Genomic DNA, 26,032 nt, shown 5'->3' with positions numbered 1-26,032 from the left:
ATAAAAAGTTAAAAACTCAAAAAAAAAGAATATTTGGCCCTGGTATGGCCCTGCTAAGTCTAGGTGTAACCGGGACCACAGCCTCTTGTTGGACTCCCAGCAGTGGACAGGGGCACTTGGTGGATCAGGTCGGGATTCTTGGCAGGGTTGGCACCTTCGAACCCACCCTTCTATCTCCTTGTCCATCCCCAGCCACCATACATAGCTACGTGCCAGGGCCTTCATGCGCACTATCCCCGGGTGTGTTTTGTGTAGGGCTTCCAGCACTTGCTTCCGCAATGGGGGGGAACCACCACCCTGCTATCCCAGAGAAGGCACCCCTAGTGCATGGACAGTTCTTCTCTGCATGATGCAAATGCCCTGAATTCTGCATCCAGTTTGCCCGCGGGCCACCCCCTTCCCACGCAGTCTAAAATGCATGCGAGGGTGCAGTCTCTACCCGTGGCCCTAGCTACCTCAGTGGCGTGGAGGGGCCTCTCTGGTAGAGTCTCAATAAGCATCATATGTTGGGCGGGGGCAGGATCCGGGTCCATAGAGGGCAGCAGCAGGCGGCTGAGGGCGTCTGCGTGTCCCAGGGCATATGTGTGCGAGTTGAGGAACTGGTTCCACTGCAGGACATGCTGTGACAGAATTTGCGGTGTCTGGCAGTCTGGGGCAAGGAGGCCCAGTAGCGGCTTATGGTCCGTGGCAATCGTGAAACGTCTACCATACAGGTAGTCATTGAATTTATGCACACCCACCACTATTGCCAAGGCCTCCTTGTCTATCTGGGCATAGTTGCACTCCGCAGGGGTCAGGATCCTCAAATGATAGGCCATGGGAACCTCCCTCCCGTCTGGGAGTTGGTGCCCCAGAACGGTGCCCACCCCGTATGAGGAAGCCTCGCAAGTCAGAATCACTGGTAAGGATTTGTCAAAATGGTGGAGCACATCATTGGAAACTAGGAGGTCCTTGACTACCTGAAAAGCAGCGGCCTGCTTCTTTCCCCAGACCCATGGGGCGTTTTTATCGAGGAGCCTATGAATGGGTTCTGCGATGGCCGCTTTGTGGGGCAAAAATGAATGATAAAAATTTAATCATTCCAAGAAACTTTGTAACTCCATCTTGCATGTGGGGGCCGGGGCATGGACAATAGCCCTGGTCTTATCGGCCGTCGGGTGGATTCCCGCGGAGTCTACTGAAAACCCCAAGAACTCTACCCTCTACACCCTGAGGGAACACTTCTCCCGCTTTACTTTAAGGCCCACTGCCTGGAAATAGCGGAGTACCTCACGCAGATGGCTGCTGAACTCCTCAGCGTCCGAGGCGGCGATCAAAACGTCATCAAAAAATGGTTGCACTCCAGGGATCCCTTTGAGAAGAGAATCCATTATGCTCTGAAAAATCCCCGGAGCCACATTAACCCCAAATTGCAACCGCCACACCCGAAAAGCTCCCCTGTGAGTCACAATGTTCTGGGCTTCTGCTGTCTCGGCATCCACCGGGAGTTGCTGGTACACCTGGGCCAAGTCGAGTTTCCCAAAAACCTTAGCACCTGCTAGGGCTGCCAGTATGTGGCTGACCACCGGAACCGGGTATGGGTTGCCCTGAAGTGCCTTATTTATTGTGCACTTGTAATCAGCGCATATGCGCACATCTCCATTCAGCTTCACTGGAGTGACTATGGGTGTTTCCCATGCAGCATAGGATACCGGTTCTAGCACTCCCTGGGCTGTGAGGCGGTCCAGCTCCGCTTCTATTTTTGGTTTAAGAACGAACGGAACTCGCCTGGCCTTTAGCCTTATCGGTCTCACGTGGGGATCGAGGGGTAAGGTGATGGGAGGCCCCTTGTAGCACCCCAGGGACCCATCAAACACTTCCGGAAATTCCCGGCACACGTGCTCGAAATTTTGCGTTCGCATCTGCTGCACCTCCACTATTTGAATACCCAGCGGTCGAAACCAGGCCAGCCCCAGTAATGTGGTGAGCTGGCGTTTGACCACGAGAATGTCCAGCTTGCCCTTAAAGTTCTTAAACTCTACCCTTACAGTGGCCCAACCCAAAATCTGTACAGGGTTTTTTGGAAGTCCCGCAGTATGAAGTCCGTCGGTCGCAGCCAGGGCTGGCCACGGGGACAAAGTTTTCTTAGAGACTCCTCTGAAATTATGGAGATGGAGGAGCCTGAGTCCAGCTCCATTAGGCATGGAGCGCCCTCGATTAGGACTGACACCCTGACCTTATCTGGGGTGATGAGGGGCAAGTTCATTACCTGCGGGCTAGTCGATGCGGTCAAGTAGGCATCGGTTGAGTCATGGTTGGTGGACTGGTGTCTACGGGTTGCCCTGGCCTGGCAAGCCCGCGCTATGTGGCCCACTCTTCCGCAGTTCCTACAGTCCACGTTGTGATAGGGGCAGTCCTGGCGCTCGTGTGGATCCCCACAGCTGGCACACTTGGTGTTGGCTGGTCTCTCTGCCACTCGTGGCTGAGTAGGTGCTCTCAGCCCCATTCCTGGTTGGCGACGTAGCTGCTTTGCCTCCTCCTCCTTCTCTGGGTTGCCCAGTGCCATCTCCTCCTGGTGGACGGCTTCCGCTCGTGGGTTGTTGTAAGCTTTGGTTGCTCTCTTGAACGCAGTGGCTTCGTTGAAGGCGAGTTGGAGGGTGAGCTCTTCCTTTGCGAAGAGCTTTTGCTGCAGTCTTTCGTCTCAGAGGCCCCAGATGAAGCAATCCCTCAGGGCTTCATCCAGCTTGTCAAAGCTGCAGTTCCCTGCGATTTGGCGGAGGGCGGCCAGGTAGACAGCAGCTGTCTCTCTCGCCCCTTGATCTCTCTTGTGGAAGAGGAATCAGCGGGCGATGATGGAAGGCTGGGGCACAAAGTGCCCGGTCAGGAGTGTGACTATCTCCTCATACGTTTTCTCCGTGATCTTCGCAGGGGCTGAGAGACCCTTTGCGATCTCAAATGTGGCCTCTCCACAGACACTCAGGAGCACATCTCTCTTACGGCTGTCATCTGTAATCATGTTCGCTCGTAGGTAGCAGTCGACCCGCTTTGTGTAGGTCTCCCACCTATCGGGGTTGGCGGGGTCAAACTCTGCAAGGTGGTCCATTGCCCCACTTGGGTTAGCCATGGCGATGGCGGCGGGCATTTCCATCTTCCTCGAATGCGTGCCTTCCTCGTCTCTGGCCAGGTCAGCGAAGTCCCGCTTGGGGAGTTACCTGGCTAGAATCCCACCTTCGTCGCCACTGTAATGTACTGAGTGACGAGATGTGTTGAAGGCAACATGCTTTATTAGCGAGTACATCACAAGGCAAGGCAACGCGGGCCGGGTCCCGATTATATACATACCCCGGAACAACCCTCAGTCTGGCCAGGTCCAATCCTGGCCAGTTAAACTTCCTGCCAAAGATCTTGATTGGCGGAGTGTATTTGAGGAGCTACATCCGGGGACCAGTGGACTTCCACTGGTCACCTCCGTAGCATCCACTGCATTGTAATTTGGGACTGAAATGCAAGACACAACAGCAAGCGTTATAAGTGACTTCACCGCACAAATAAATTTAATAAATTTACAGCTTTTGTAGAGAATGCCTAATTTGCACTCTGATTTTCTTCAGCTATCAGCTTCTTTCTCTCTGCCTTTCTAGATTCAGCTATCATCTGAAAAGCAGATTGTATAGATCAGATTTCAGCTGGAAATCCAGCTACCTGGGAGAAAATGCATTGACACATAGATTGCTGTTTTAGAGGCACTGACTCTCTCTTGATGGTGAGCCAGAACATCAAATATGGATTCTGAAGCATGACTAACAGAGACTTCTGCAATTTAGTTGAATTAACTAAATACACACACACACACATATACATACATATATATATATATATATATACACACACACACACACACACACACACACATATATATACATATATATATATATGTTAATTCATATATATATATATATATATATGTTAATTCAACTCTCTTGCACTGTGAGGGTACAATTGTAGGGCCTCCCAGCTCCCGCCATCAGCTGACACAAATGTTCTCCAAAAAATGGGGAAAGGATTGGCTAAACATGACTGGCAATTCTTCAAGGAGATGGAGGGGGAGAAATCTGACTACAATCACACACTATATCCTAAGCATCAAAGTAACAGATTAGTCATACGTGTTTGCTAATTATCATCAATATAACACAAATAAAGTGGTATGAGATCCAGCAGGTATCTCAGCACTTTGCCATGCCAACTTTTTCTCAAGTACAATTTACAGAATTCTCCCCATGATGCCTCCCTCTGACTTCATCTGATGGAACTTTCCACTATTTTTTTTTTTTAAAAAACCTTCCCATCTGCTAAAACAAAAGTAAAAACTTTCTGGGGCATGACTGGATTTCAAATCTTAAAACATCTATTGCCCACCCCATGATAAATGATTCCTAATAACATTCCATTTCTTTGGTATTCGAGAGGAAATCCCTGGTTACAGTTGAAGCAGTTTTTCCAAAGTGATACTGAATAGGAGTTCCTTGTTTACACTGTCCTAAAAGTATTTGAAGAACACTTTGATTCCATCAGTCAATGGTCATATCTTTTTCATAATTTGTTATTTAGGGAGGTTGAAGGTTCATACCCATCCCTGGTATTAGGGATGAGTATGAACCAGGAAAATGTGGTTCATGTTGGTTCAAACTGAACCATGAACTGAACCAGGAGGTTCATTCATTCATGAACTGGTTTGTGGCCCCACAAGCCCCATTGAAAGGAACCAAAGTCCTTTTCAAGGGTGTTTGCAGAAAGCAAAAAAAAAGGGGGGAGGGGGGGAAGCTGAGCATTGGGGAGCAGGTGGTCCTGCCACTCAGCTGTTTTTTGGACTGTCTAGTGCAGTCCCTTTAACCTTTAAAGAGACTACACAAGATAGCCTGAAACAGCTGAGCTATTTTTGCAGCTTTCACAGGGAACAGAAAGCAGAAGTTTAAAGGAACTCAGAGTCTTTTTAAACCCCTGCTTTCTGCTCTATCAATGAACCACCATGACCTGCTTTAAAAGTCTGTAGAAGTTTGTGAGGATATTATAAACTTCAGTCCATGAACCACGTGGTTCAGTTCACGTCCATCCCTATGTAGTATAGTGAATCAGTATTGTATATGGGTTAAAATGTTGGAATTGGGCTAAGAAAAAAAATGGGATCAAATACCCACCCTGCAATGAAGCTTACTAGCTGACTTTTATGGTTATATTGAATTTTTATCCCACCTTCCACTCCAAACCTCTGAATCATATTTGGGCCATTTATTCTTCCTCATCCTGACCTACCCCATAGAGTTGCTGTGAGGATAAAACAGAGCAGGAGACAACCATGTATGAGTTCCATGGAGGAAAGCTGGGATAACCATGTGACTAATAGGCACATTACATTTTTCTTGCAAGAAAGTCCAGTTTGTTTAAACAGGTAGTTTGGATGCAACGTTTTTGAGCCCAACCTTTGTTTTACAGAAACAAAGGAGCTAGAGTTAGTTGCTCATATTATCTGTTCCAGACTGTCTATAGCATAAATCAGGGGTGGCCAACAGTAGCTCTCCAGATGTTTTTTGCCTACAACTCCCATCAGCCCCAGCCAGCATGGCCAATTGCTGGGGCTGATGGGAGTTGTAGGCAAAACACATCTGGAGAGCTACCATTGGCCACCCCTGGCATAAACCAATTATTCTTCCACGGCTGAATCAGCAGGACTCTGAATAGTCCTTGCAGTTCCTTAGGCTGTAAAAGTGCTCTTGTGAAATCCAACTTTGATTCCTAGGTGAGACTCTTCCACTTGCAGCAAACTGTCATGAAATCACACCAATCATCTGTTGGTGTTTTTAAAAATGAAAGCTTTAGTAGGTGATAGATGTGTAACACCCAGGCTTGGATTAACTACTTGTTTCCACAGATAGAAGGAATTCTACCTGTGGAAAAATGACTTTCTTCCCTCCTCCCTCCTGCTGCAGCTGGAGGGAGTGGTGGAGATAGTTGCACTCCATGGGTGGTAGCTCTACCTTCTGTGGAAATGCTCCAGTGGATCCAAGCTAAAGTCTTCAAGGAAGAGATATAAAAAATTAAGTCTTCACTGTAGCCTTGTGAACTCCTTCAGTTGCTTTGCTGAACTCTTCATATCCCACAAGAACCTTACACAGTTCTGAAGAATGTTTACTTAGCTAATTTAATATACTAAATGTATCGAGAGAAGCTGTCAACTCCTCCATATCAAGTACAGCCTCTCTGCTAAGTACCCTTGATTATGCAAGATTCCCATGGCAACTAAATGGATCTGATGCCTACACTTGCATCAGTTGCTGTCTCCTGGAATAAATCAATGCAGTGATCTTGTAGCAACTATTCCAGATTCTATAAGCACATGGGATTTTTAAACATAACTTTCTCAAAGCCTTGTAAAAGGTAATTGGATGTGAAATCCTCCAAGTTGGCTCAAGAGATGAAGAGTAAGGGTGGCAAGGCTTCAAGAACCCAATGGTGTTCCCAATGACATCATCAAAACTGTAATAGGATTGTAAGCCATCAAAATTGAGTTTAGGATAGCCTAAGTTATTTGACAATCTATCATCAAATTGCACAGTTTACCTGAGCCTGAATGTGGTATAAGACAGGGAAGGGGGCTTGCCCACCAGTGGTAGGTACCAGATCTCCTGATGGAACAGATGGTTAGTGAATGTTGTCTTATTTGTGAATGTTGTCTTATTTCCATTCCCTTCAAATTGACTTTCCTTTAATGTGAAATTCTGGTAACATCATCCAATACACATCATTAGCTTCAATGCTTGCAGAGTTTGGGCAGGACTGAACTCCTTAAACTCCAATTTAAAGAAGCATAAACAGTGTTCAATTGGAGGAAGTCCCACTAAAATATTGTCAGTTAATATTTTATATATCCTATACAATTAGCATCGGTTTCAGCCAGGTATCATCTGACGTAAGTATTAGGTACTTGGGATAAAGGACCTTTCAAGTTGTTTGATTTATATAAACTTCACTAAAGACTATGTTGGGTGTTTACATTTTGTAAGACAAAACAGCGCTCCTTCCTTCCAATCAGCATCTTAAGACATATTTTAGTAGCAAACTTAGGGTGTCCTATAGACTATGGTCAGTGGTGGGATTCAAATAAATTAACAACAGGTTCTATGTCCTAATGACCATTTTAACTATACCAAAAGATATACTGAAAGGTAGTTTAATAATTCACGCATTAAATACTGCAATAAGAACAGTAAAAGAGGTAAAGACAACTAAGCTGTTGTTAATTTATTTGAATCCCACCACTGGGCAGTATCCAAGGGTGCACCTTTCTGGGGATGATAGTTGTGCTTTTAATTTTTTTTAAAATGTTTAACTTTAACAACAAGACAGTTGTGCTTCTTGACAGTCTATGAAGACAACCAAGCTACCCCAACGTGATTTTTTTTCTATTTCTCACTGAGGAAAGTTGAGCACTGGAGTATAGGAAGCTGCCTGGTATTAAGACACTGAGCTCATCTGTCTAGCTCATTATGTGCATGTACAAATTGATATAAATCAAATAAAGTTGTGAGCAAAAATTCTACTTTGAGTTACTGGCATTAAAACTGTGAGCTACTGCACAAATTAGTTTGCTGTGGGGCCATCCTTCCTGAGCTAAGACAAAAATGTGTGAGCTGGAGGCTAAAAATTTGTGAGCTAACTCAGCTTAGAGGGAACACTGGTCCCAGCCCTTTGCTGCTTGATAGCAGGATTTTCAGTTCCAGAAGGGGTGCTGTGAACACTGCACTTCTATGGAGAGTCACTCCAGCCCTATTAACTGTTCTGTTTCGTGTCAGGCTGCAATCACACACACTAAATAATGCACTTTCAATTCACTCTCAATGCACTTTCCAACTGGATGTTTCCAGTTCACACAGTAATAGCCCAGCTTCAAAGTGCATTGAAAGTGTGTTATTTAGTGTCCTGTGATCTCAGCCTCAGAGTGGTATTTGATTAAGTTTCTCTATCTCTTCACAATGGAAGCTGATGTTATTCTTAGGGGCTTCTTTATACAAGATCAAAGCCACCTGATGCCATCTGTTTCCCAGCACTTCCTAAGGTGAAATGACTGTTCCTATAGGAGCAGGTTAATAACATTAAGATCACAGCCTGAAGTTAACTTTTTCCCTCCCATCTCCCGTTTTGGTAACAACATTCCAGTCTGACGAAGAGCTCTTGAGAGCATAAGTGTGCACAGTTTTGTGTGCACATTATTATGTGGTTGCACATAATAAAATTATATCATATGGCTTTTAAACATGCTTTCCCCCCCCTGTTGGACCAACACAGCTGATCTGGAACATATGCCTGAGATTGCATTGCTTCATTTCCTACTGTGTGTCCCCAAGCCCAGGACAGGGCTTGGGTCTAGGAAAAGAAGCATTTTTTTTTTGGCCCATTATTCTTGAACGGCTATCCTAGAGCCCTAGTGAGAAAGATGGACTAGAAATAACATTTTAAAAATCCCCATTCCTTTTGCTAAAAAAGGGGGGGGGTGGAGGAAGCCTTGAAAGCCACCTTGAAGATCATTAGCTTGAAAAGGTGAAGTAAATAAATGCATTTTTGTGGACAGAGATAGCTGGTAGGTAGAGAAGATAGATAGATGAAAGACAGATAAGAAAGAGTGAGAGAGTATGCCTGCCTGGGCAGATTTTTTTTTTTTAATTTAAAAACTTTTGTCCTCTAGAGATCCTTTTTTTAACAAAAGTGGTAACTCGGAATTATGGAAATGATATACTATGGGAATGCGTGTGTCTGTGCACACACACAAAAACCACAGGAAGGAAAAAGACAAAAATATTAACGTTGCTAACACCTCCCCCGACCAGCCCTCGCTGTCGCTGAACCAAAAACCGAGGCAGAGAAGCCCGCCAATTTATTTCTCCCTCTCCCCTCACGCCAAACTGAGTGGCCATGGCGCATGCGCAGATTCCAGAGGCGGGGCGCGTGTAGGTAGCGCGAGGCAGAGGCAGGATCGAGGGCTGCTTCCCCCTCCCTTCCCTTTGGCTGCCTCTCAAACCAGGCGGTGCTTGCCGTTGGTGGGAGGGGAAGCGCTCTCACACACACACAAACTCTCCCTTCTGTGTTTCTGGCGGGCAGGCGGGCGCGCGCCGTTGGGCCGAGTGCGCGCGCAGGCGCATTCCCATTCCCTGCTCCTCTCTCTCTTCACTCCCTCCCTTTCTCTTCCCCTCTCCTGGCAAGGATTGGTCGCCCGGGTCTCTTTTGTCTTATCCGGGGCAAGCCACGCAGCGTGCCCGCCCGCCTCATTTTTTCCTTCTTTCCCCCCTCTTTTTCCTCTCACAGAACCTCGCGCGGGTCCATCCAGAGGGGGGCAGGGAAGGGACCTTCGAAGGCCGCGGTTCGCCGCCCAGCCTGGGGGAGGCCGACAGCCAACAAGCGAAGAGGCCGGCCGGGTGAGAGAAGAACACCCTGAGAGGACGAGGAGTGAGGCCTTCTTGGCCCGGCCGGACTGAAGTAATAAAAATTAACAGCAGGCACCCGGCCAACAACCGGTTCTACCGAACCGATAGCACATTAGGTATCGATTCGGTAGAACCGGTGCGAACCGGCTGAATCCCACCACTGACTATGGTGCTTAATACGACTCACATTTCTTGTAAATATTTTGCTCAGCTATTCCAGTGGTTGGAAATGATGCCACAGGAGGCGGGCAAACCTAGCACACAGGCTCTTGGACTATTAGTATCCACAGGCTAAAAAAGGCTTAAGATTGAGATCATTTTCATTTAGCTTTGGTGCGACTTACCACCTTTAATGTTCATCATCACAAAATAAAATTACATCCAGAGAAGGAATAATGTTATATGGAAAAAAATAAGTTATGGGATAAATTGATTTGATCATTTATATCCCCCTTTCCCAAATATTCCTTAAAGAAGCTTATGAGAGCCCATTTGAAAAAAATGTGTTGTTAGCAGTCAGATTCCTCCTCTCACTGAGGGGCAGTTTATAGCTAGGACCCATAAACATCCTTCCTATATTATTCACATATCATAAGCTGCCTGGCCTAAAAATGACACAAAAATGGATGCCAGCCAGGGACCAGTCTAGACATATAATTTAGAAGTGTGGGAAAGAGAGACTGATCCAATAACAACCCCCTCCTCACCCTAAGGAGATGCATAGTTTAGGACAAAGGGTTTCCCAAAAACATTTTGCCTCACCTTGGACTAACCTCGTCATGACCCAGCCTCACTTCCCCTCAGCCTAATTAGGCAATACGTAACACTATCCACAAAACCTGGCAGCTTTTCCCATCTGGTGCTCAGAGAGTCATCAAGAACCATTAACACCAATAGTTCACCTCAGATAAACCCGTCAGTTTCTTCCCAAATCACTGACAATCTCCAGACAAACCATCAAGTTCTTGATTTGGGGGCCAATACATCAGCTTGTCCTATAAAATATGGCATCCTGCTCCATAGCAGAGTGTGTGTTCTTAGCCACACCTCCACTTTGTAGGTTTCTTCTCTTCTCCCTGTGTACTGCTGGCTGTTTTGCTGCTGCTTCCATGGACCTCAACAAAATGTGGTAATTATAGCCCTTTCTCCCTCAACTTTTCCTGCTCCTCCCTGTTTTTCTCTTAGCTAGTTTGTGTTTTGCCCTGTTATTTCTCTTTTAATTTTAAAAAAACCTTTCCAGTTGAACATCTGCCTGGTTTATTTTGAGAGGTCTCTTAAAGGAAAAATCCCCATAAACATTGGTAGAGAATCCCAGTTACCCTCTCTTGCTCTGTCTCCTTAAGTTAATTCCCCCAATTAAATAGCAGACTGCCTCTTGGGGTAACAGTGTTGGCAGCCGTGAAAATTCCTGCGACAAAGCAGCTAGGCTCCCCCTACGCCCCAATGCTCTTCCTCTAGATCCCAATATCAGTATCTTGCTTTTCAAGCATAAGGTTCAACCACTTCAGGGATTATTCTTATGTGGTCCACAGACTGTACAAGGAATATCCCAAGATCAAATTATTAATGAAGTCTTATTAGGTGCAAACAGTAAGAAGCAGATACATATAAAAGGGTGACATCCACCTACGCTGCTATATGGATTGAAATGCCTTTTATTATTTTTCCTTCTTCCATATTCTTTGGTTGACCTTCTATCATTTCTGCTTAGATATGCCTCTGAATGATGGGCATAAACATTTATATGTGCAGCTGGAAACACTGTTAGAATTAATCTGTTCGTACAACCATAGAAATTACACCGATATTTAGAAAGAATGTGGGTGGCAATTCTGACAGATTCTTTCAGTGGCTGTCTGTTATTGTACAAAAGCTAAATGTGTAACTTTCTCCCAAGACCACAGGAGCTTTGTTCACAGAAGGGCTCTTTCTTCAGCTGCCTGTTCAGAAATGTACAGAAGGGCAGCATGGAAGAAACTAAGGTCATGTAAGCATATTTGCAATAATATATCCTTTCCTTGATTTGTATGAACAGAGACACTTAGACTAATGCTATCGCCTTCACACATTGGGTTGCTATTTTCTTTAAAGAAATGCTTGAGAGCCAAATGCAAAGAGCCATCTCAAAAGGTGTAATTATGCTATCACCAGCAGTGTTCCCTCTAAGCTGAGTTAGCGTGAGCTAGCTCACAGATTTTTAGCCTCCAGCTCACACATATTTGTCTTGGCTCAGGAAAAATGACACCAGAGCACAATAATTTATGCTGCAGCTCACAACTTTCATGCCAGTAGCTCACAAGTTAGAATTTTTGCTCACAAGGCTCTGCAGCTTAGAGGGAACATTGATCACAAGGCATGTAAGCTGGCAGAGGCAGAGTTGGTGCTGGATTGCTTAGCTTACCTTCTTGCAGCAGACAAGCTGATGATCAAAGAGGAAGAACATTCTCTGGTGGCTCTTGGCTTGAGGCTGGGAAATTTTAGTTAATTCTCCAGAATAGATGAGTTCAGAACTCTTGACAAGGACATCTTCACCCTGTCATTCACAATACAAAGGACGTGTCAGGTTCTTTCTGCCACAAAGATGAGAATGAATCATAATTTCGCTCACTGTAGGGATACTCTGAACATAAGAACATAAGACAAGTCATGTTGGATCAGACCAATGGCCTATCCAGTCCAACACTCTGTATCACACAGTGGCCAATACACACACACACACTGTGGCTAATAGCCACTGATGGACCTCTGCTCCATATTTTTATCCAATCCCCTCTTGAAGCTGGCTTGTAGCCGCCACCACCTCCTGTGGCAGTGAATTCCACATGTTAATCACCCTTTGGGTGAAGAAGTACTTCCTTTTATCCATTCTAACCTGACTGCTCAGCAATTTCATTGAATGTTCACGAGTTCTTGTATTGTGAGATAGGGAGAAAAGTACCTCTTTCTCTATCCCATGCATAATCTTGTAAACCTCTATCATGTTACCCCGCAGTCGACATTCTCCAAGCTAAAGAGCCCCAAGCGTTTCAACCTTTCTTCATAGGGAAAGTGTTCCAAACCTTTAATCATTCTAGTTGCCCTTTTCTGCACTTTTCCCTATGCTATAATATCCGTTTGGAGGTGCGGTGACCAGAATTGCACACAGTACTCCAAATGAGACACCACCATCGATTTATACAGGGGCATTATGATACTGGCTGATTTGTTTTCAATTCCCTTCCTAATAATTCCCAGCATGGTTTTGGCCTTTTTTATTGCTATCGCACACTGTCTTGACATTTTCAGTGAGTTATCTACCACAACCCCAAGATCTCTCTCTTGGTCAGTCTCTGCCAGTTCACAACTCATCAACTTGTATTTGTAGCTGGGATTCTTGGCCCCAATGTGCATTACTTTTGCCACATTGAACCTCATCTGCCCCGTTGACGCCCACTCACCCAGCCTCAATAGATCCCTTTGGAGTGCCTCACAATCCTCTCTGGTTCTCACTACCCTGAAAAATTTAGTGTCATCTGCAAACTTGGCCACTTCACTGCTTACTCCCAACTCCAGGTCATTAATGAACAAGTTAAAGAGCATGGGACCCAGTACTGAGCCCTGTGGCACCCCACTGCTTACCGTCTTCCACTGCGAAGACTGCCCATTTATACTCACTCTCTGCTTCCTATTTATTAGGCAGTTTTTGATCCATAAGAGGACCTGTCCTTTTACTCCATGACTCTCGAGCTTACTAAGGAGCCTTTGATGAGGAACTTTATCAAAAGCTTTCTGGAAGTCAAGGTAAACAACATCTATTGGGTCCCCTTTGTCCACATGCTTGTTCAGCCTCTCAAAGAACTGTAACAGGTTAGTGAGGCAAGATCTTCCCTTACAGAACCCGTGCTGAGTCTTCCTCAATAACTTGTGTTCATCAATGTGCCTACTCATTCTGTCCTTGATAATGAATTCTACCAACTTTCCCTGTATTGAAGTCAGACTCACTGGCCTGTAATTTCCCGGATCTCCTCTGGAACCCTTTTTAAAGATGGGGGTGACAATTGCTACCTTCCAGTCCTCAGGAATGGAGGCAGATTTCAGTGAAAGATTACATATTTTTGTCAGGAGATCCACAAGTTCACCTTTGAGTTCTTTCAAAACTCTTGGATGTATGCCATCCAGACCTGGTGACTTATTAGTTTTTAATTTGTCAATCAGTTGTAGGACCTCCTCTCTTGTCACCTCAATCTGACTCAGGTCTTTCAACACCCCTTCCAAAATAAGTGGTTCTGGAGCGGGCAAACACTTCTCTTCTTCCACAGTGAAGACGGAGGCAAAAAATGCATTCAGCTTCTCAGCCATTTCCCTATCCTCCTTCAGTAATCCTTTTACCCCTTGGTCATCCAAGGGCCCCACTGCCTGGTTTCCTGCTTCTAATATATTTGAAGAAATTTTTATTGTTGGTCTTTATGTTTTTTGCAATATGCCCCTCATAGTCCCTTTTTGCCTGCCTGATCACAATCTTGCATTTGATTTGCCACAGCCTGTGTTCTCTTTTATTAATCTCATTTGGACTAGCTTTCCCCCGCTTAAAGAAGTCCTTCTTACCTTTTACAGCTTCCATTACTTTGTTTGTTAACCATGCAGGCCTTTTCTTATACCTGTTGGTGCCTTTCCTAACTTGTGATATATATTTTATCTGAGCTTCTAGGATTGTAGTTTTAAATAGCGTCCAAGCTTCCCCAAGGGTTTTGACTGTATTTACCTTTCCTTTCAGTTTCCTCTTCACATGCCTCCTCATCTCAGAGAATTTACCCCTTTTAAAGTTAAATGTGGTTGTGCTGGTCTTTTGGGGCAACTCCCTATTTATACAAATGGTGAAATCACTAACGTTATGGTCACTGCTCCCAAGCGGTGCGATCACTTTTACTTCTCTCACCAAGTCTTGGGCATTACTTAGGGCCAAATCCAGGATCGCCCCACCCCTGGTAGGTTCTTTGACCATCTGCTCCTTAGCACAGTCATTGAGAGCATCTAGAAACTCAATCTCTTTCTCTCGACCTGAACACATATTGACCCAATCAATCTGCGGGTAGTTGAAATCACCTATTACGACACAATTTTTATGTTTAGCCACTATCTTTAATCCTTCTATCATATTATAATCATCCTCTATCTTTTGATTTGGTGGGCAAAACAAACTCCCAAAATTTCCTTTTGGGTCCTCTATTTCGACCCAAAGCATTTCTAGAAGGGAATCTAATTCTTTGACCTCAGTCTTACTGGACTGTATACCCTCTTTGACATACAGAGCCACCCCAGCTCCAACCCTTCCCTCTTTATCCTTCCGATATAACTTAAATTCAGAAATCACCGTGTCCCACTGATTCTCCTCATTCCACCAAATTTCTGAAATTCCCACAATGTCTATGTTTTTCCCCAACACTAAACATTCCAACTCACCAATTTTACTTCAAACACTTCTAGCATTTGTATAGAAACATCTATAATTTCCCAGGCAAGTTAGGCCCGCAACCTTCCTCCTGCTGCCTCGAGACTTTGGCAGGCAGCCCATACCGTTTGTCACCATCTCAGTGGACAACTCTGATCCATTACCCAGTAGAAAAGTAACCGCTAACCCTTCATCTCTTTGAGATAAGTCCTCCCGAACCAGAGACATTTCATCTCCTGTCTGCTTTCCCCCGCCTTTCTGGGGTCCAGCAGGAGTTTTCACCAACCTCCAAGCCTTGCACCCTCATATGTTTCCTGGCTAAAATTCAAAATACACACATAAACTAGCAATTACAGACTAGTACCTCAAGTTAGCTATTATTTTATTTTATTTTGCATTCAAGGCCTTAAATTGCCATTATTTTTCCTGGGAATTTTAAAAAATAACTGCACATACACAGCCACGTGTAGATGTAAGGATTCTGGCCTGGTTGAAAAAACTACTGGCATTTTTAAAAGCATCAAGTTCCTTTTTGAGAGGCGTTCCCACCTAATCTGCAAAGCAGTCAATCCCACTTGATATGTATGTTCTTTGACTGCTTCCGGGGAAGATGTACTTGGCTCTTAGAATTCAAATAACTCCAAGGGTAGAATGGTCCCTTAAAACTAATGGGTTGTGTCCTGCAGATGTTCCATAGAGGGAAGAGAGGAGTCACCTTGGCCAGCTCTCCTCCTCATTGTAGCCCCAACTTGTGTAGCTTTTTCTCCATGGGGGCTTCCTGCTAATTTACCAGGTTAAAAGGGGCTGCTGTAGGAAAGGGAAAGTGAGAATGATTTACTGGCACTGGCAGAATGCCCACAGGATATAATTTATATTTTTCTGTGTTGAATTCCAAGTGACATGATTTCTAACCAACTGTCCTGTAAACATCTGAACTGGAGCTTTGCATGCCCATTCACTGATTTAAACGCTATAATGTTTTATATTACTGGCAAGGAGATATTTGGATTTCAGATTTCCACCACAATCCAACAGTGAAAAAAACTCTTAAGAATGCTGGTTTTAATAGGATTAAATGCATTCGTTTAATTCTGTGTCAGACTCTGGCCAACATGTGGTAGTCTTGAAAGAAGAAGTCCTTTCCTCCATTCAGCTGTAAGGCAAAGAGGAGGTTTCCCACTTCTACCACGAGCTGACATATCTCACAGTCTGCTTGTACTGGATCTTTAGCACTCAGCAGAGCAATGGTGAATGATCCCCTCAAGTTCTAATGAGCAAAATAGCATTAAAGCAGATGGAGCCTAATTCAACTAAGTATAATTTTAAAACAAAACTGGGCAGATTTGCTACAGTCAATGCATTTCTAAACAGAGACAATTTTATAAGAAAGTGTTTCAAACTCAGCACATTTACTTGAAAAGAAATCCTGCAGATTTCAATCAAACTTATTCCAGGTAAGCATCCATAAAATTGCAGCTTTATAATGTAATGTAATGTAATCCACATGGATGCTGAACAAATACCAGGACCCATTATTTCAAGGATGCCTGGAAATAGCTTTTTTTTTTTTTTAAAGGTTTACTATAGTTTCATTAGTCATCATTACAGAGAGTTATGATAAAAGAATCTTAGATATGAGTAAAACATATTTTACACCTGTGGCTAGCTTGTGTATGAAGCCACTCTGCCACATGGCTAGTTTCTAATCCAGCATTCTGGTATAGCAACCAGTGGTATCAGGCTTCATGAGCACAAGCAGCTTTAGCAGAAGCAACACTGTACCAATGCCTGTTGAGCATATTCAGGCCAGGCAAAGAAGGAAGTCTTCATGGCTCCAATGGTTTTGAGCTGACCCAGGAACAACGGCCACAGGGAGTGATAGCCCTCCATAGGTTGAACATTCAGGAGCTCTCTAATTCTGGCGTCCACATACATGTGGTTTTTGTTAGGCATTCTCTTGCAGGGTGCAGCAGTTGTAAATACATGTTGTTAATTTGTTTTCAAAAAGGAGAGACAAGCATGCATCCATTTGGGACTGGGGCTCTGCTCTTTCACTGAGGGAGCATGTAGGGCTTCTTTTTTTACCTCCCAATCCTCTATGGAACTCTGCCACTGAGCAATTTTGTCTATGTTTTCCAAACGCCTCTTCCTCTCATTGATGAGCCGTGCTACGTTTTTCATGGCATTTAAAGCATCTTCCACGTCTTTAAAATCCCTAGGGTTGAAATAGATTCCATTAGACATGTCAACACTAGATAGCCAAGATGGGAAGGAGGCAGGCCTCTACTGCAAAGCACAGAGACTAGCAAACAAATCCTTGTTTTGGAGGGGGGGAGGGATAACATTGATCCCAATATGAAATATATCTAATTACAGAGTGTTTGATCCTACCAGCTTTCCTGCAGATGCAAAATGGAGAAAGGATGTCTCTTGACCACCACCACCCCAACAGCGATTGTAATAGCTATACAAACAAAAGACCCATGTGATGGGATTACAGAAAGGAGGGGGAATCGGATGCGATCACCCCTCATCTTTCTCATGCCACCATAAAGACTGGCAGGATTCACCCCTCAACTTCAATGCCTTCCTCATCTGCTGAATGGTGATAATGTGGAGCTGCAAGACACAGTGTATTTCACTGATGGTTTTACAATACTGTGCAATATACGGGGCTTTTTTTGAGCAGGAATGCACAGGAACGCAGTTCCAGCTGGATTGGTGTCAGGGAGTGTGGCCTAATATATAAATGATCCTGCTGGGCTTTTTCTACAAAAAAGCCCTGTGTGAAACAATAGTGATGTCAGGGGTGTGTGGCCTAATATGCAAATGAGTTCCAGCTGGGCTTTTTCTATGAAAAAAGCCCTGGCACTATATATCACTGGTGAAACATATTTTCACATCAGCTGTTCACCAGACTGCAGATCAGAGAAATCGCCATCAACCACTGTGACTTTGTTCCAATGCTCTACAGAGGATCTAGAGTGGTAGTGCTAACATGTAATTTTCCCCACCACACTATTCCCACAACAAAGTCAGTCTTCCTTCCTTCCTTCCTTCCTTCCTTCCTTCCTTCCTTCCTTCCTTCCTTCCTTCCTTCCTTCCTTCCTTCCTTCCTTCCTTCCTTCCTTCCTTCCTTCCTTCCTTCCTCTGCCCTATAGGTCATGGCTGAGAATATGAGGAAGAAAGGAAGAATTCAGGCCAGAGAGGACAACAAAAAGGCACAAATGTACCTTAGAGTCTGTCAACTGTAAGCAGCAGCAGAGGGAAATTCAGCTGATGTCTAAATACACGGCAGGAAGGACTTCCATAGCTAGCACCCATTGCTGAGCCTGCCATTTTTTGTCTCCATCTTGTGTAATATTTTTGCATCAACTCCTAAGCGAACCCCTCACACCCCGTCCATGCACACACATTTTCAAGAACTTTCCTACTTGATTTTCCATCATTTTTTTTAAAAAGGTGCCTGTCTGTGAACCGGAAAGCTGCTGCAGGACTTCCCCTAGTCTAAGAGAGCCACCACATGCTGTAACAAGGAAACCAAAATGGGCCCTAGATAATCTCCTTGGCTTGAACCTAGAAAACCATGAGTGGAGTGGAACTCATGGAAAAAATCTGTTGCTACCTTCCCCCTTCTTGTTGCAGCCTCAAAAATATGATCTTGAGCTTTGGGAAAACTTTTGAAATAGCACAAAATGCAGTGCGAGAAGAGGAAATTAGTGGAAACTGCCCCCTGCTGAACCCCTGCACAAACTCTACTTGCACATGGAGGGCCAGTTTATACTGATTCTTTCTTGTCACGCTGCACCGTTCCCATGCAAGAGCGAAAGCAGCAAAGTTCAATTTGGTAACTCTGTGCTGTTCCCCAGATTTGTTACAGACAGTGTTCCCTCTAAGCCAGGGGTGGGGAATGTCCGGCCTGAGGCCGTTTACAGCCCTTGATATAATTTGGTCTGGGCCACGGGGATTACTGGGCAAGCCAAGCCATTTGGCAGCCCTGGGGCCTGGCGGGCTGGCAGGGGTTGTGGGGCCCAGCCACGCTGCACAATGGCTGCCCTGGGGCCTGGCTGGTCAGCCAGGATCATTGTGGGGCCTGGAAAAGTCACTGTCACAGTTCAGGTAAGTTTCCCTCATGTTTCTTTATTTCCCTTTCTTCTCCCGTTTCTTTATTTTTCTTTATTACCCTTTCTTCCTTCCATTTTGTTATTTCCCTTTATTTTCATTTCTTCCCAACATTTCTTTATCTCCCTTTATTCCCCCATTTTTATTTCCCTTTCTTCCCCCCTTTCTTTATTTCCCTTTCTTTCCATTTCTTCCCCCCTTTCTGTATTTTCCTTTATTCCCCTTTCTTTTCCCCATTTCTTTATTTCCCTTTCTTCCTCCATTTCTTTATTTCTCTTTCTCCCTCCCTCCCTTCCTCCCTCTCTCTCTTTCTCTCTATGGAGCCTGAGTGGCTGCTGGGGTATGTGGATGCCTTTAAATGTCTGCTGGGAGCAGCTGCAGTTTCCACATGAAGACAGAGAGGGAGGGGTGGCAGAGGTGGGGGTGGAAGCCAGCTACCACCAGTTCAATTTGCACTTGATTATCCCAGATGCTGTGGCCTAATATGCTAATGAGTGTGTGACCTAATATGCTAATATTAGGGGATGTGGTCTAATATGCTAATGAGTTCCTGCTGGGCATTTTCTACAAAAAAAGCCCTGGACCTAGAACAGCAGGCAGGGTGTGTGTAACTTCAAATAGAAAAACATGACTTCAAATTGAAAAACAATTATTTGCATTAATTTTGCCGGCCTGGATTGTTCTCCCTCAGCGGAGCACTGTTTTTTAAGTTAATAATTTTGTATGGCCTGTGAATGATATTATAAATATCCAAATGGCCCTTGGCAGAAAAAAGGTTCCCCACCCCTGCTGTAAGCTGTATGTGTGAGCAGCTTTTCATTAACACAAGAAGCCTCACTCACTAACAACCTGGAGCCACAAAGGGTCTTGCATTTTAAAATTACAAGTTATATTCTGTGAATTGCTCCGCTCATGGGGGGGGGGGTCGATTTAGAGGAACATTGGTCATATCTATCTTTCCATGTAATAGTGACAGTTTCAGGGGAAAATGTGTTCAAATGAATGCATGTATTTTTGTACACTAGTCATAACAAAGAGGGAATGGGCTCAGATGAATGCACCTGACATCTAATCCTAAATTCTCTTTACCTATGTTGTGGGTTTGTGTACTTCAGCAGTTCTGCAAGCTGCAGTGGGTACTTGCAGATCTTCTGCACTGGAGTCAGGAGGAAGCCATCCAGAGAGATGTCAATCATCTTTTGAAGAAGCCGACAGGCTTCAAAGAAATAGACATACTTGCTCACTTTGGTGAGTCGGGAAAGCTCCACACAGGCATTAGGGTGATTGTTGCAGTACTCCGAGTAGATCTGGAATTCATTTTGCTGAATTGGAAGACAAAATATGACATTATAAGAACATAAGAAGAGTTTTGCTGAATCAGACCAGAGGTCCATTTCATCCAGCATCCTGTTTCACACAATGGCTCACCAGCTGCCCCGAAGAACCAACAAAGAAGGCATGGAGGCCAAGATCATCCCATGATGCTGCCTCCTGGCACTGGCATTCAGAAGTTTATTGCTTCTGGATGTGAGGTACCCTTTAATTCCCTTGACTAGTAGCCACTGATGGGCCTATTCTTCATGATTTTATCTAATCCCCTTCTAAAGCCATCTATGCCATCACTACATCCTCTAGCAATGAATTCTACAGTGTAATCACTCACTGAGTGAAGAACAGCTTCCTTTTATCCATCCTAAATATAGCATGTATCAACTTCACTAAGTGCCCTCAGGAGAAAAAGATCTTTTAATCCCTATGCTTTTCCACCCCATGCTTAATTTTATAAACCTGTATCATGTCCCCCATTAGTCAGCTTTTTCCTAACCTGAAAAGTCTTAGATTCTCTGAGAGAGATCTTTCTCTTGGTCTTGGCCAGTTCAGACTACATTAGCATATGGGTTATATAAGTTTGACTTGTTACTTGTTCCACAAGGAATAAGGTACCTCACCAATACTCCCTCTAAACTGTGGAGACTTGTGAGCAAAAATTCTATTTTTTGAACTACTGGCATTAAAATTATGAGCTGCTGCATAAATTAGTTTGCTCTTGGGCCATTTTTCCTGAACTAAGAAAAAATGTGTGAGCTGGAGGCGAAAAAAACTGTGAGTAATTCACACTAACTCAGTTTAGAGGGAACACTGTACCTCAATATCCTTTCTTGTACTTTAGGTCACTTCTAAGTAGGACCAGAGGGAAGTACTTCTAACCTCTCTATGTTATAGTAAATAAAATAAGAAGCACTAAGGAAACATAACTTTAAAAACAAAATACAGAAGAGCTATTAAAGTAACAAGCCAAAAGCTAATCAGAGGTGTGAAGCGGAGGTTGATAGGCAGCCATGTGAATTCTAGTAGAAAGCTCAGCAGATCAATTAAAAAGGGGGATTTTTTTGTGCAAGCACAGCTGAAAAGAAAAAGTCAAGACTAGATTGATGGGGACACGGAAAATTCTGTGCAGCATGCACCACTGAGGTAGTCACATATTTTAGCCTTTGGAAGGATTTTGTAATTCAAACAAAGTCATTTGCCTTTCCAACATTTTTAGGCAACTGAAACAAAGACTCTTGGTGGGCTGCTGAAGAACCACTCTATAATTGGTGGGTGAACTGCTACAGACTCTGCTGCAGATGCTGGTCTCTCAGTCTCTTGGAAGTTGGGGTCTTTTGGAGAATTTATTTCTGCTGAATGAACATAGCATATGGACTAGCTGTACCTGCACAGTGCTGGCACAAGCACAGCACAACCAAAATGTGGTTAGGATTGAGCTGCCCTTAGTGTCTGTTTTGTGAGTTGCACTGCACAAAAATGCTGAATCCAGCAGCACATTAAATTATTCCAGCACAAACCTCTATGGACTAGAACCCACTCCTTCAGCTGTAACAAGAGGCAGCTAGAGACACTAGAAGTCCTTTTCTGTAAGAGGGGTGATTTTTAAAAAATTAAAAATGCTGCTTTTTTCATAGCTCCCTCAGAAAAGGTCTGCCAAACAAGGAAAGATTAATTGCATGTAAGAAGTGGGCTGTAATCTACAAAAATTTTTTTACTGGAATAAAATTTCTTTTAGTATTTAAGATGTCACTAGACTCCTGTTTATTTCTGCAACCACAGAGTAACTTAGCTAACCCCCATAACTTCTCATATGTCTCTCATTATGTGCACATACGTTAGTAGTTTTTATGCCACTCACTGTAGTGTACACACTTAAATGGTTTCCAATGAGCACTTTTACCACCAGGTACCCACTCTCCTAAGCAATGAGTAACAGTTGGGGAATGGAGGCAAATACCAAGGCTCTGCCACACTAGCTGTCTTTCTTGAGATTCAAGTTCCTCTCTCTGAACCTGTGCTCAGTTTCTTTTGAGTGCTGGATGCCAGCTTTTGTGCCTCCTCTACAACTGTACCTGCCTTTCTTGAGCTGCCAAATACCTCCCTGTGCCTGTTTTTTTTGGGGGGGGGGGCAATGTCTGCCTCTGCCCATTCTGAAAATGAACATTTTGTCTCTAAAATTAGTACCCTTTCCGCTATCTGCTTGGCATTTGGCAAGGAGCATCCTGGTGAAGAGTGCAGTTCCCAGAAACTTCATCCCAGTTGGATACAAAACAAGGACATTGCTGCCAGAAATGTTTTTGCTTTTAATTTATTTGAAAACTGGGACCCTTTCTGATATTTGCCTGAAAGTTGGCAAGAAAAGCCTTTGGAGGAGAAATACAGTCCATGAAAATTTCATCCTAATTGGATGGGAAACAGACAAGTTACAGGCAACTGTGTTTCCCTTTGAAATCTGATTCCTATTGAAACCAATAGAAAAAAATGATAGAAAACAAATTAACACAATAATGGATGAAATGAAAATAAATACAATTTTTTAAAAATGAAAGCAAAAAAAACCTTTGTCTCTTATTACTCTCAGCTGAACATGTCAATTGAAAAAAAAAATGTGTTTGAATTGACACTGGATGATAGAGCAATTAATCCCTAGACATGGGTGTGGCATTGAAAAATAATCGATGTGACAGCCAACCAATGACTGACATGCTGGAAGGTTCTCAAGTAACCGAGTGTTGATGTTTTAACGAAAGAATATTTCAAGACTAGTTCAGGCACAATATTATCCTCTGTGATGCCTATATGCTAATTTATACCTAAGATGAGCAATAACCAGCTCATGAAGTAAAGCTCATCATGAATTTTGGCTGGTTTGTGATTCACAAAGAGATGTTCGTGAAAGGGTGCCTGGCCAGGGCCAACATGTGGGAGTAGGCCAAGTAATCCAAGGCCAGGTGATGCCCTAGGTGGTCACCACCTCTCCTTATGCACCGTTCCCACTGCTTCCCGACCTTGCTGAAGCTTCCTGAGTGCCTCAGAGCCGGGCTTTTTAATCTCCTGCAGAATGGCCCAATTTGATGTCTTATCCATGGAGGCCAGAGTGAGGGGAGTCTCCTGCTCCCCCTCCATTTCCCCCTGCTGAGAAGGGCCTCTTCTTCCTCCCACTAGCCTCCACTCTTTCCTCCAATGGCAACATACTGTGGTGCACCCTTTGCAGGTGCCTGTGGAGGACAGAGGAGAACAAGTGCGGGGGTGAATTTGCACCCCTCTAGACATGGGTGTGGCACACCTGGCACTCTAAAAACACAAGGGTCACTAGGGAGGATAAGGAAATGTTTCTAAACTAAGGCCCCAGGATTGGATAAGGATGCACAGCTGCTTTCTGGTGCTGGCTGAGCTGGGAGGGGCCACAGAGGAGTATACTTGAGGCAGGAGCAGCAACCGGATGTTAGGATGTGGAAGGGGAGGATGCTTCCCCCCTCTCATCTTCTGAAAAACTGCTGTTAAGAGTCCTCCTCTCCAGAGAGTGTTAGCAACTGTTGACGTCTCTAGGCAACAGAGGACCTGTCTACCTTAGGGACCGTCTCTTCCCATATGTTCCCCAGAGGGTACTCAGATCAGGGACACAGAACCTGTTATCGATCCCTGGGCCGAGGGAGGCAAGATTGAAGATCACTTGGGAGAGAGCCTTCTCTCTAGCAGCCCCTCTTGGTGGAACCAACTGCTGGAAGAAGCAAAAGCCTTACGGGGCCTTGTTCAATTCCACAAGACTTGCAAGAACTTTATTTCAACTTGCTTTTAATCGATAGCCACATATGAGGACTAAAACTGAAATTATTGGACTGAAACTCAAGAAGACTGAAACTGAAATTATTGGACTGTATTATTAGCACCAAATTGTTTTTAAAATGTTTTAATTGTTATATTGTTTAAGGTTTTAATTAGTTAATGTTTAATATCTGTACATGTTTTTACTGTCGTGAGCCGCCCTAAGCCTGCTTCGGCGGGGAGGGCTGGATATAAATCCAATAAAATAAATAAATAAATAGGCAGTGCTACTAGCAATTATTTTTCTTCTGTGGAGAGCCCCAGGAACAGATCAGGGGTAGGAGGCTCTGGTACCACTGGTGATGCCCTTCACTGACCTGACTGAATTGGTTTGGTGCCTGGGGATGTGGGCCTGTGATACACAGAGGGTCAAGGACTTCTTCCCTCCACAATGAGCACCCTTTTCACCCACTTTCACCCTCACAGCAGTGTTCACACTCATGAGGAGTGGGAGGGTATAAATGTGGGAGACAATTTTGGGGGATATATAACTTGGACTCCAGAAATATAATCCACCTCCAACCTGAAGAGACTGTAGTAGAGCCAGTCCTAACATCCAATATGGAAGCAACCTAGAGGCACAACTATTACTTAGGAATATACTTGAAATAGTCCCTGTGCATTCAGTGTATGAACATATGTCAGTACTTCAATCCATAAATGCTCGGCTGGGCAAGAAACTAAACAGTCTGTCTTTATTATGCAAGACATTTTGTATCACTAATCACTTTTAATGGAAAACTCTGATTTCCTCTTGTCTGGTGAGGTTGAGGTACCACCAAACTGTCATAGGGTAACTTTGGGGAGCCCCTATCAGAAGTCTTGTCATGTCTGCCTTTCTGTGATTCCAAATCTGCTTATGCAGAATTGCGGGTGGCTCAGCCAGCCTGACAGGTGTTTCTTTTCCTCAGCAGAGCAGAAAAATTCACAGCTTGTTGAATAAGCCCTTTTTTTTGGGGGGGGGGGGAGGGACTGTGAGAGTTCTGGGCACTGGACACATTTCCTTTGCTTGTCTGGTAGGGCTGGAATGCCTACCAAACTATCATTTGGTAACCTTGGGGAGCTCCTGTTAGCTATGCGCCTTTCTGCTATTGCATCATTAATCACTTTAAATGAAAAACTCTGAAAAGGAAAAAAAAGGAAAAGGAAAACCAGCCCACCAAATTTGGTGACAATTGGATTTACAGGGTTTGAGTTATGCCCCCCCCCCCCCCGAAGGTGCTTTCTAGGGTAATAATAGACTGGTTCAGGAGGATCAGGATTTCCACTAGTCTGATGCTCAGGTTTAACCTGTAATCTAGGACTTGGCTGTCCTTTCTTAGTTATAAATGCTTCTATGGGGTGTTCCTATCTATCACAAAGGTATAGTGTGCTGTTGATTTGCAACTAACTCATGGTGACCCCATGAAGTTCCACCTCATGGGGTTTTCAAGGGCGGAATTGAGCAGAAGAGGTTTGCCATAGCCTTCCTTTGCATAGCATACCCAGTCTCCCATCCAAATATCAGTCCTGCTTAGCTTTCAAGCTCTGAGAAGATCAGGATAGTTTGGGTTATTATACTTTTGTCATGCTTGCAAAATAAGAGGAAATAAGTGGAAATGGCAGTTATTTGTCTCCCAGGGAGAAAAAGGTTGGCTTTTTTTTTTTTGTACCAAGCTTCTACTGATCATACAGTCCATCTTTTACTGCACACAAAATATTCACACTATTGCAGCCCTTCCATTCATCAGTTGCCTTCAGGCCTAGGTGGGTAAATAACCAGACCACCACTCAGCCTGTTCTGACAGGAAAGGAAAGGTCCCCTGTGGAAGCACCAGTCGTTTCCGACTCTGGGGTGACGTTGCTCTCACAACGTTTTCACGGCAGACGTTTT

The 26,032-nt window shown here is 44.2% G+C and overlaps 2 protein-coding genes across 4 annotated transcripts in view; both read right to left on the bottom strand.

The window, feature by feature from the left end:
- PARL (presenilin associated rhomboid like) overlaps positions 1 to 26,032 on the bottom strand; it is a 530,597-nt gene that overhangs the window by 25,648 nt on the left and 478,917 nt on the right. The window lies entirely within an intron of this gene.
- ARHGEF4 (Rho guanine nucleotide exchange factor 4) overlaps positions 1 to 26,032 on the bottom strand; it is a 179,050-nt gene that overhangs the window by 9,220 nt on the left and 143,798 nt on the right. For all 3 annotated transcript variants that reach the window (XM_060241899.1, XM_060241900.1, XM_060241901.1), the window contains 3 exons: positions 20,095 to 20,327; positions 16,969 to 17,098; positions 11,857 to 11,988 (listed from right to left, as the gene is read on the bottom strand). In XM_060241899.1, the coding sequence (XP_060097882.1) occupies positions 11,857 to 11,988; positions 16,969 to 17,098; positions 20,095 to 20,327 (495 nt within the window). The remainder of the gene's footprint in view (positions 1 to 11,856; positions 11,989 to 16,968; positions 17,099 to 20,094; positions 20,328 to 26,032) is intronic.

This window comes from Heteronotia binoei, chromosome 6, assembly GCF_032191835.1.
Source record: "Heteronotia binoei isolate CCM8104 ecotype False Entrance Well chromosome 6, APGP_CSIRO_Hbin_v1, whole genome shotgun sequence".
NCBI lineage: Eukaryota > Metazoa > Chordata > Lepidosauria > Squamata > Gekkonidae > Heteronotia > Heteronotia binoei.
This window is presented reverse-complemented; position numbering and strand designations above follow the sequence as displayed.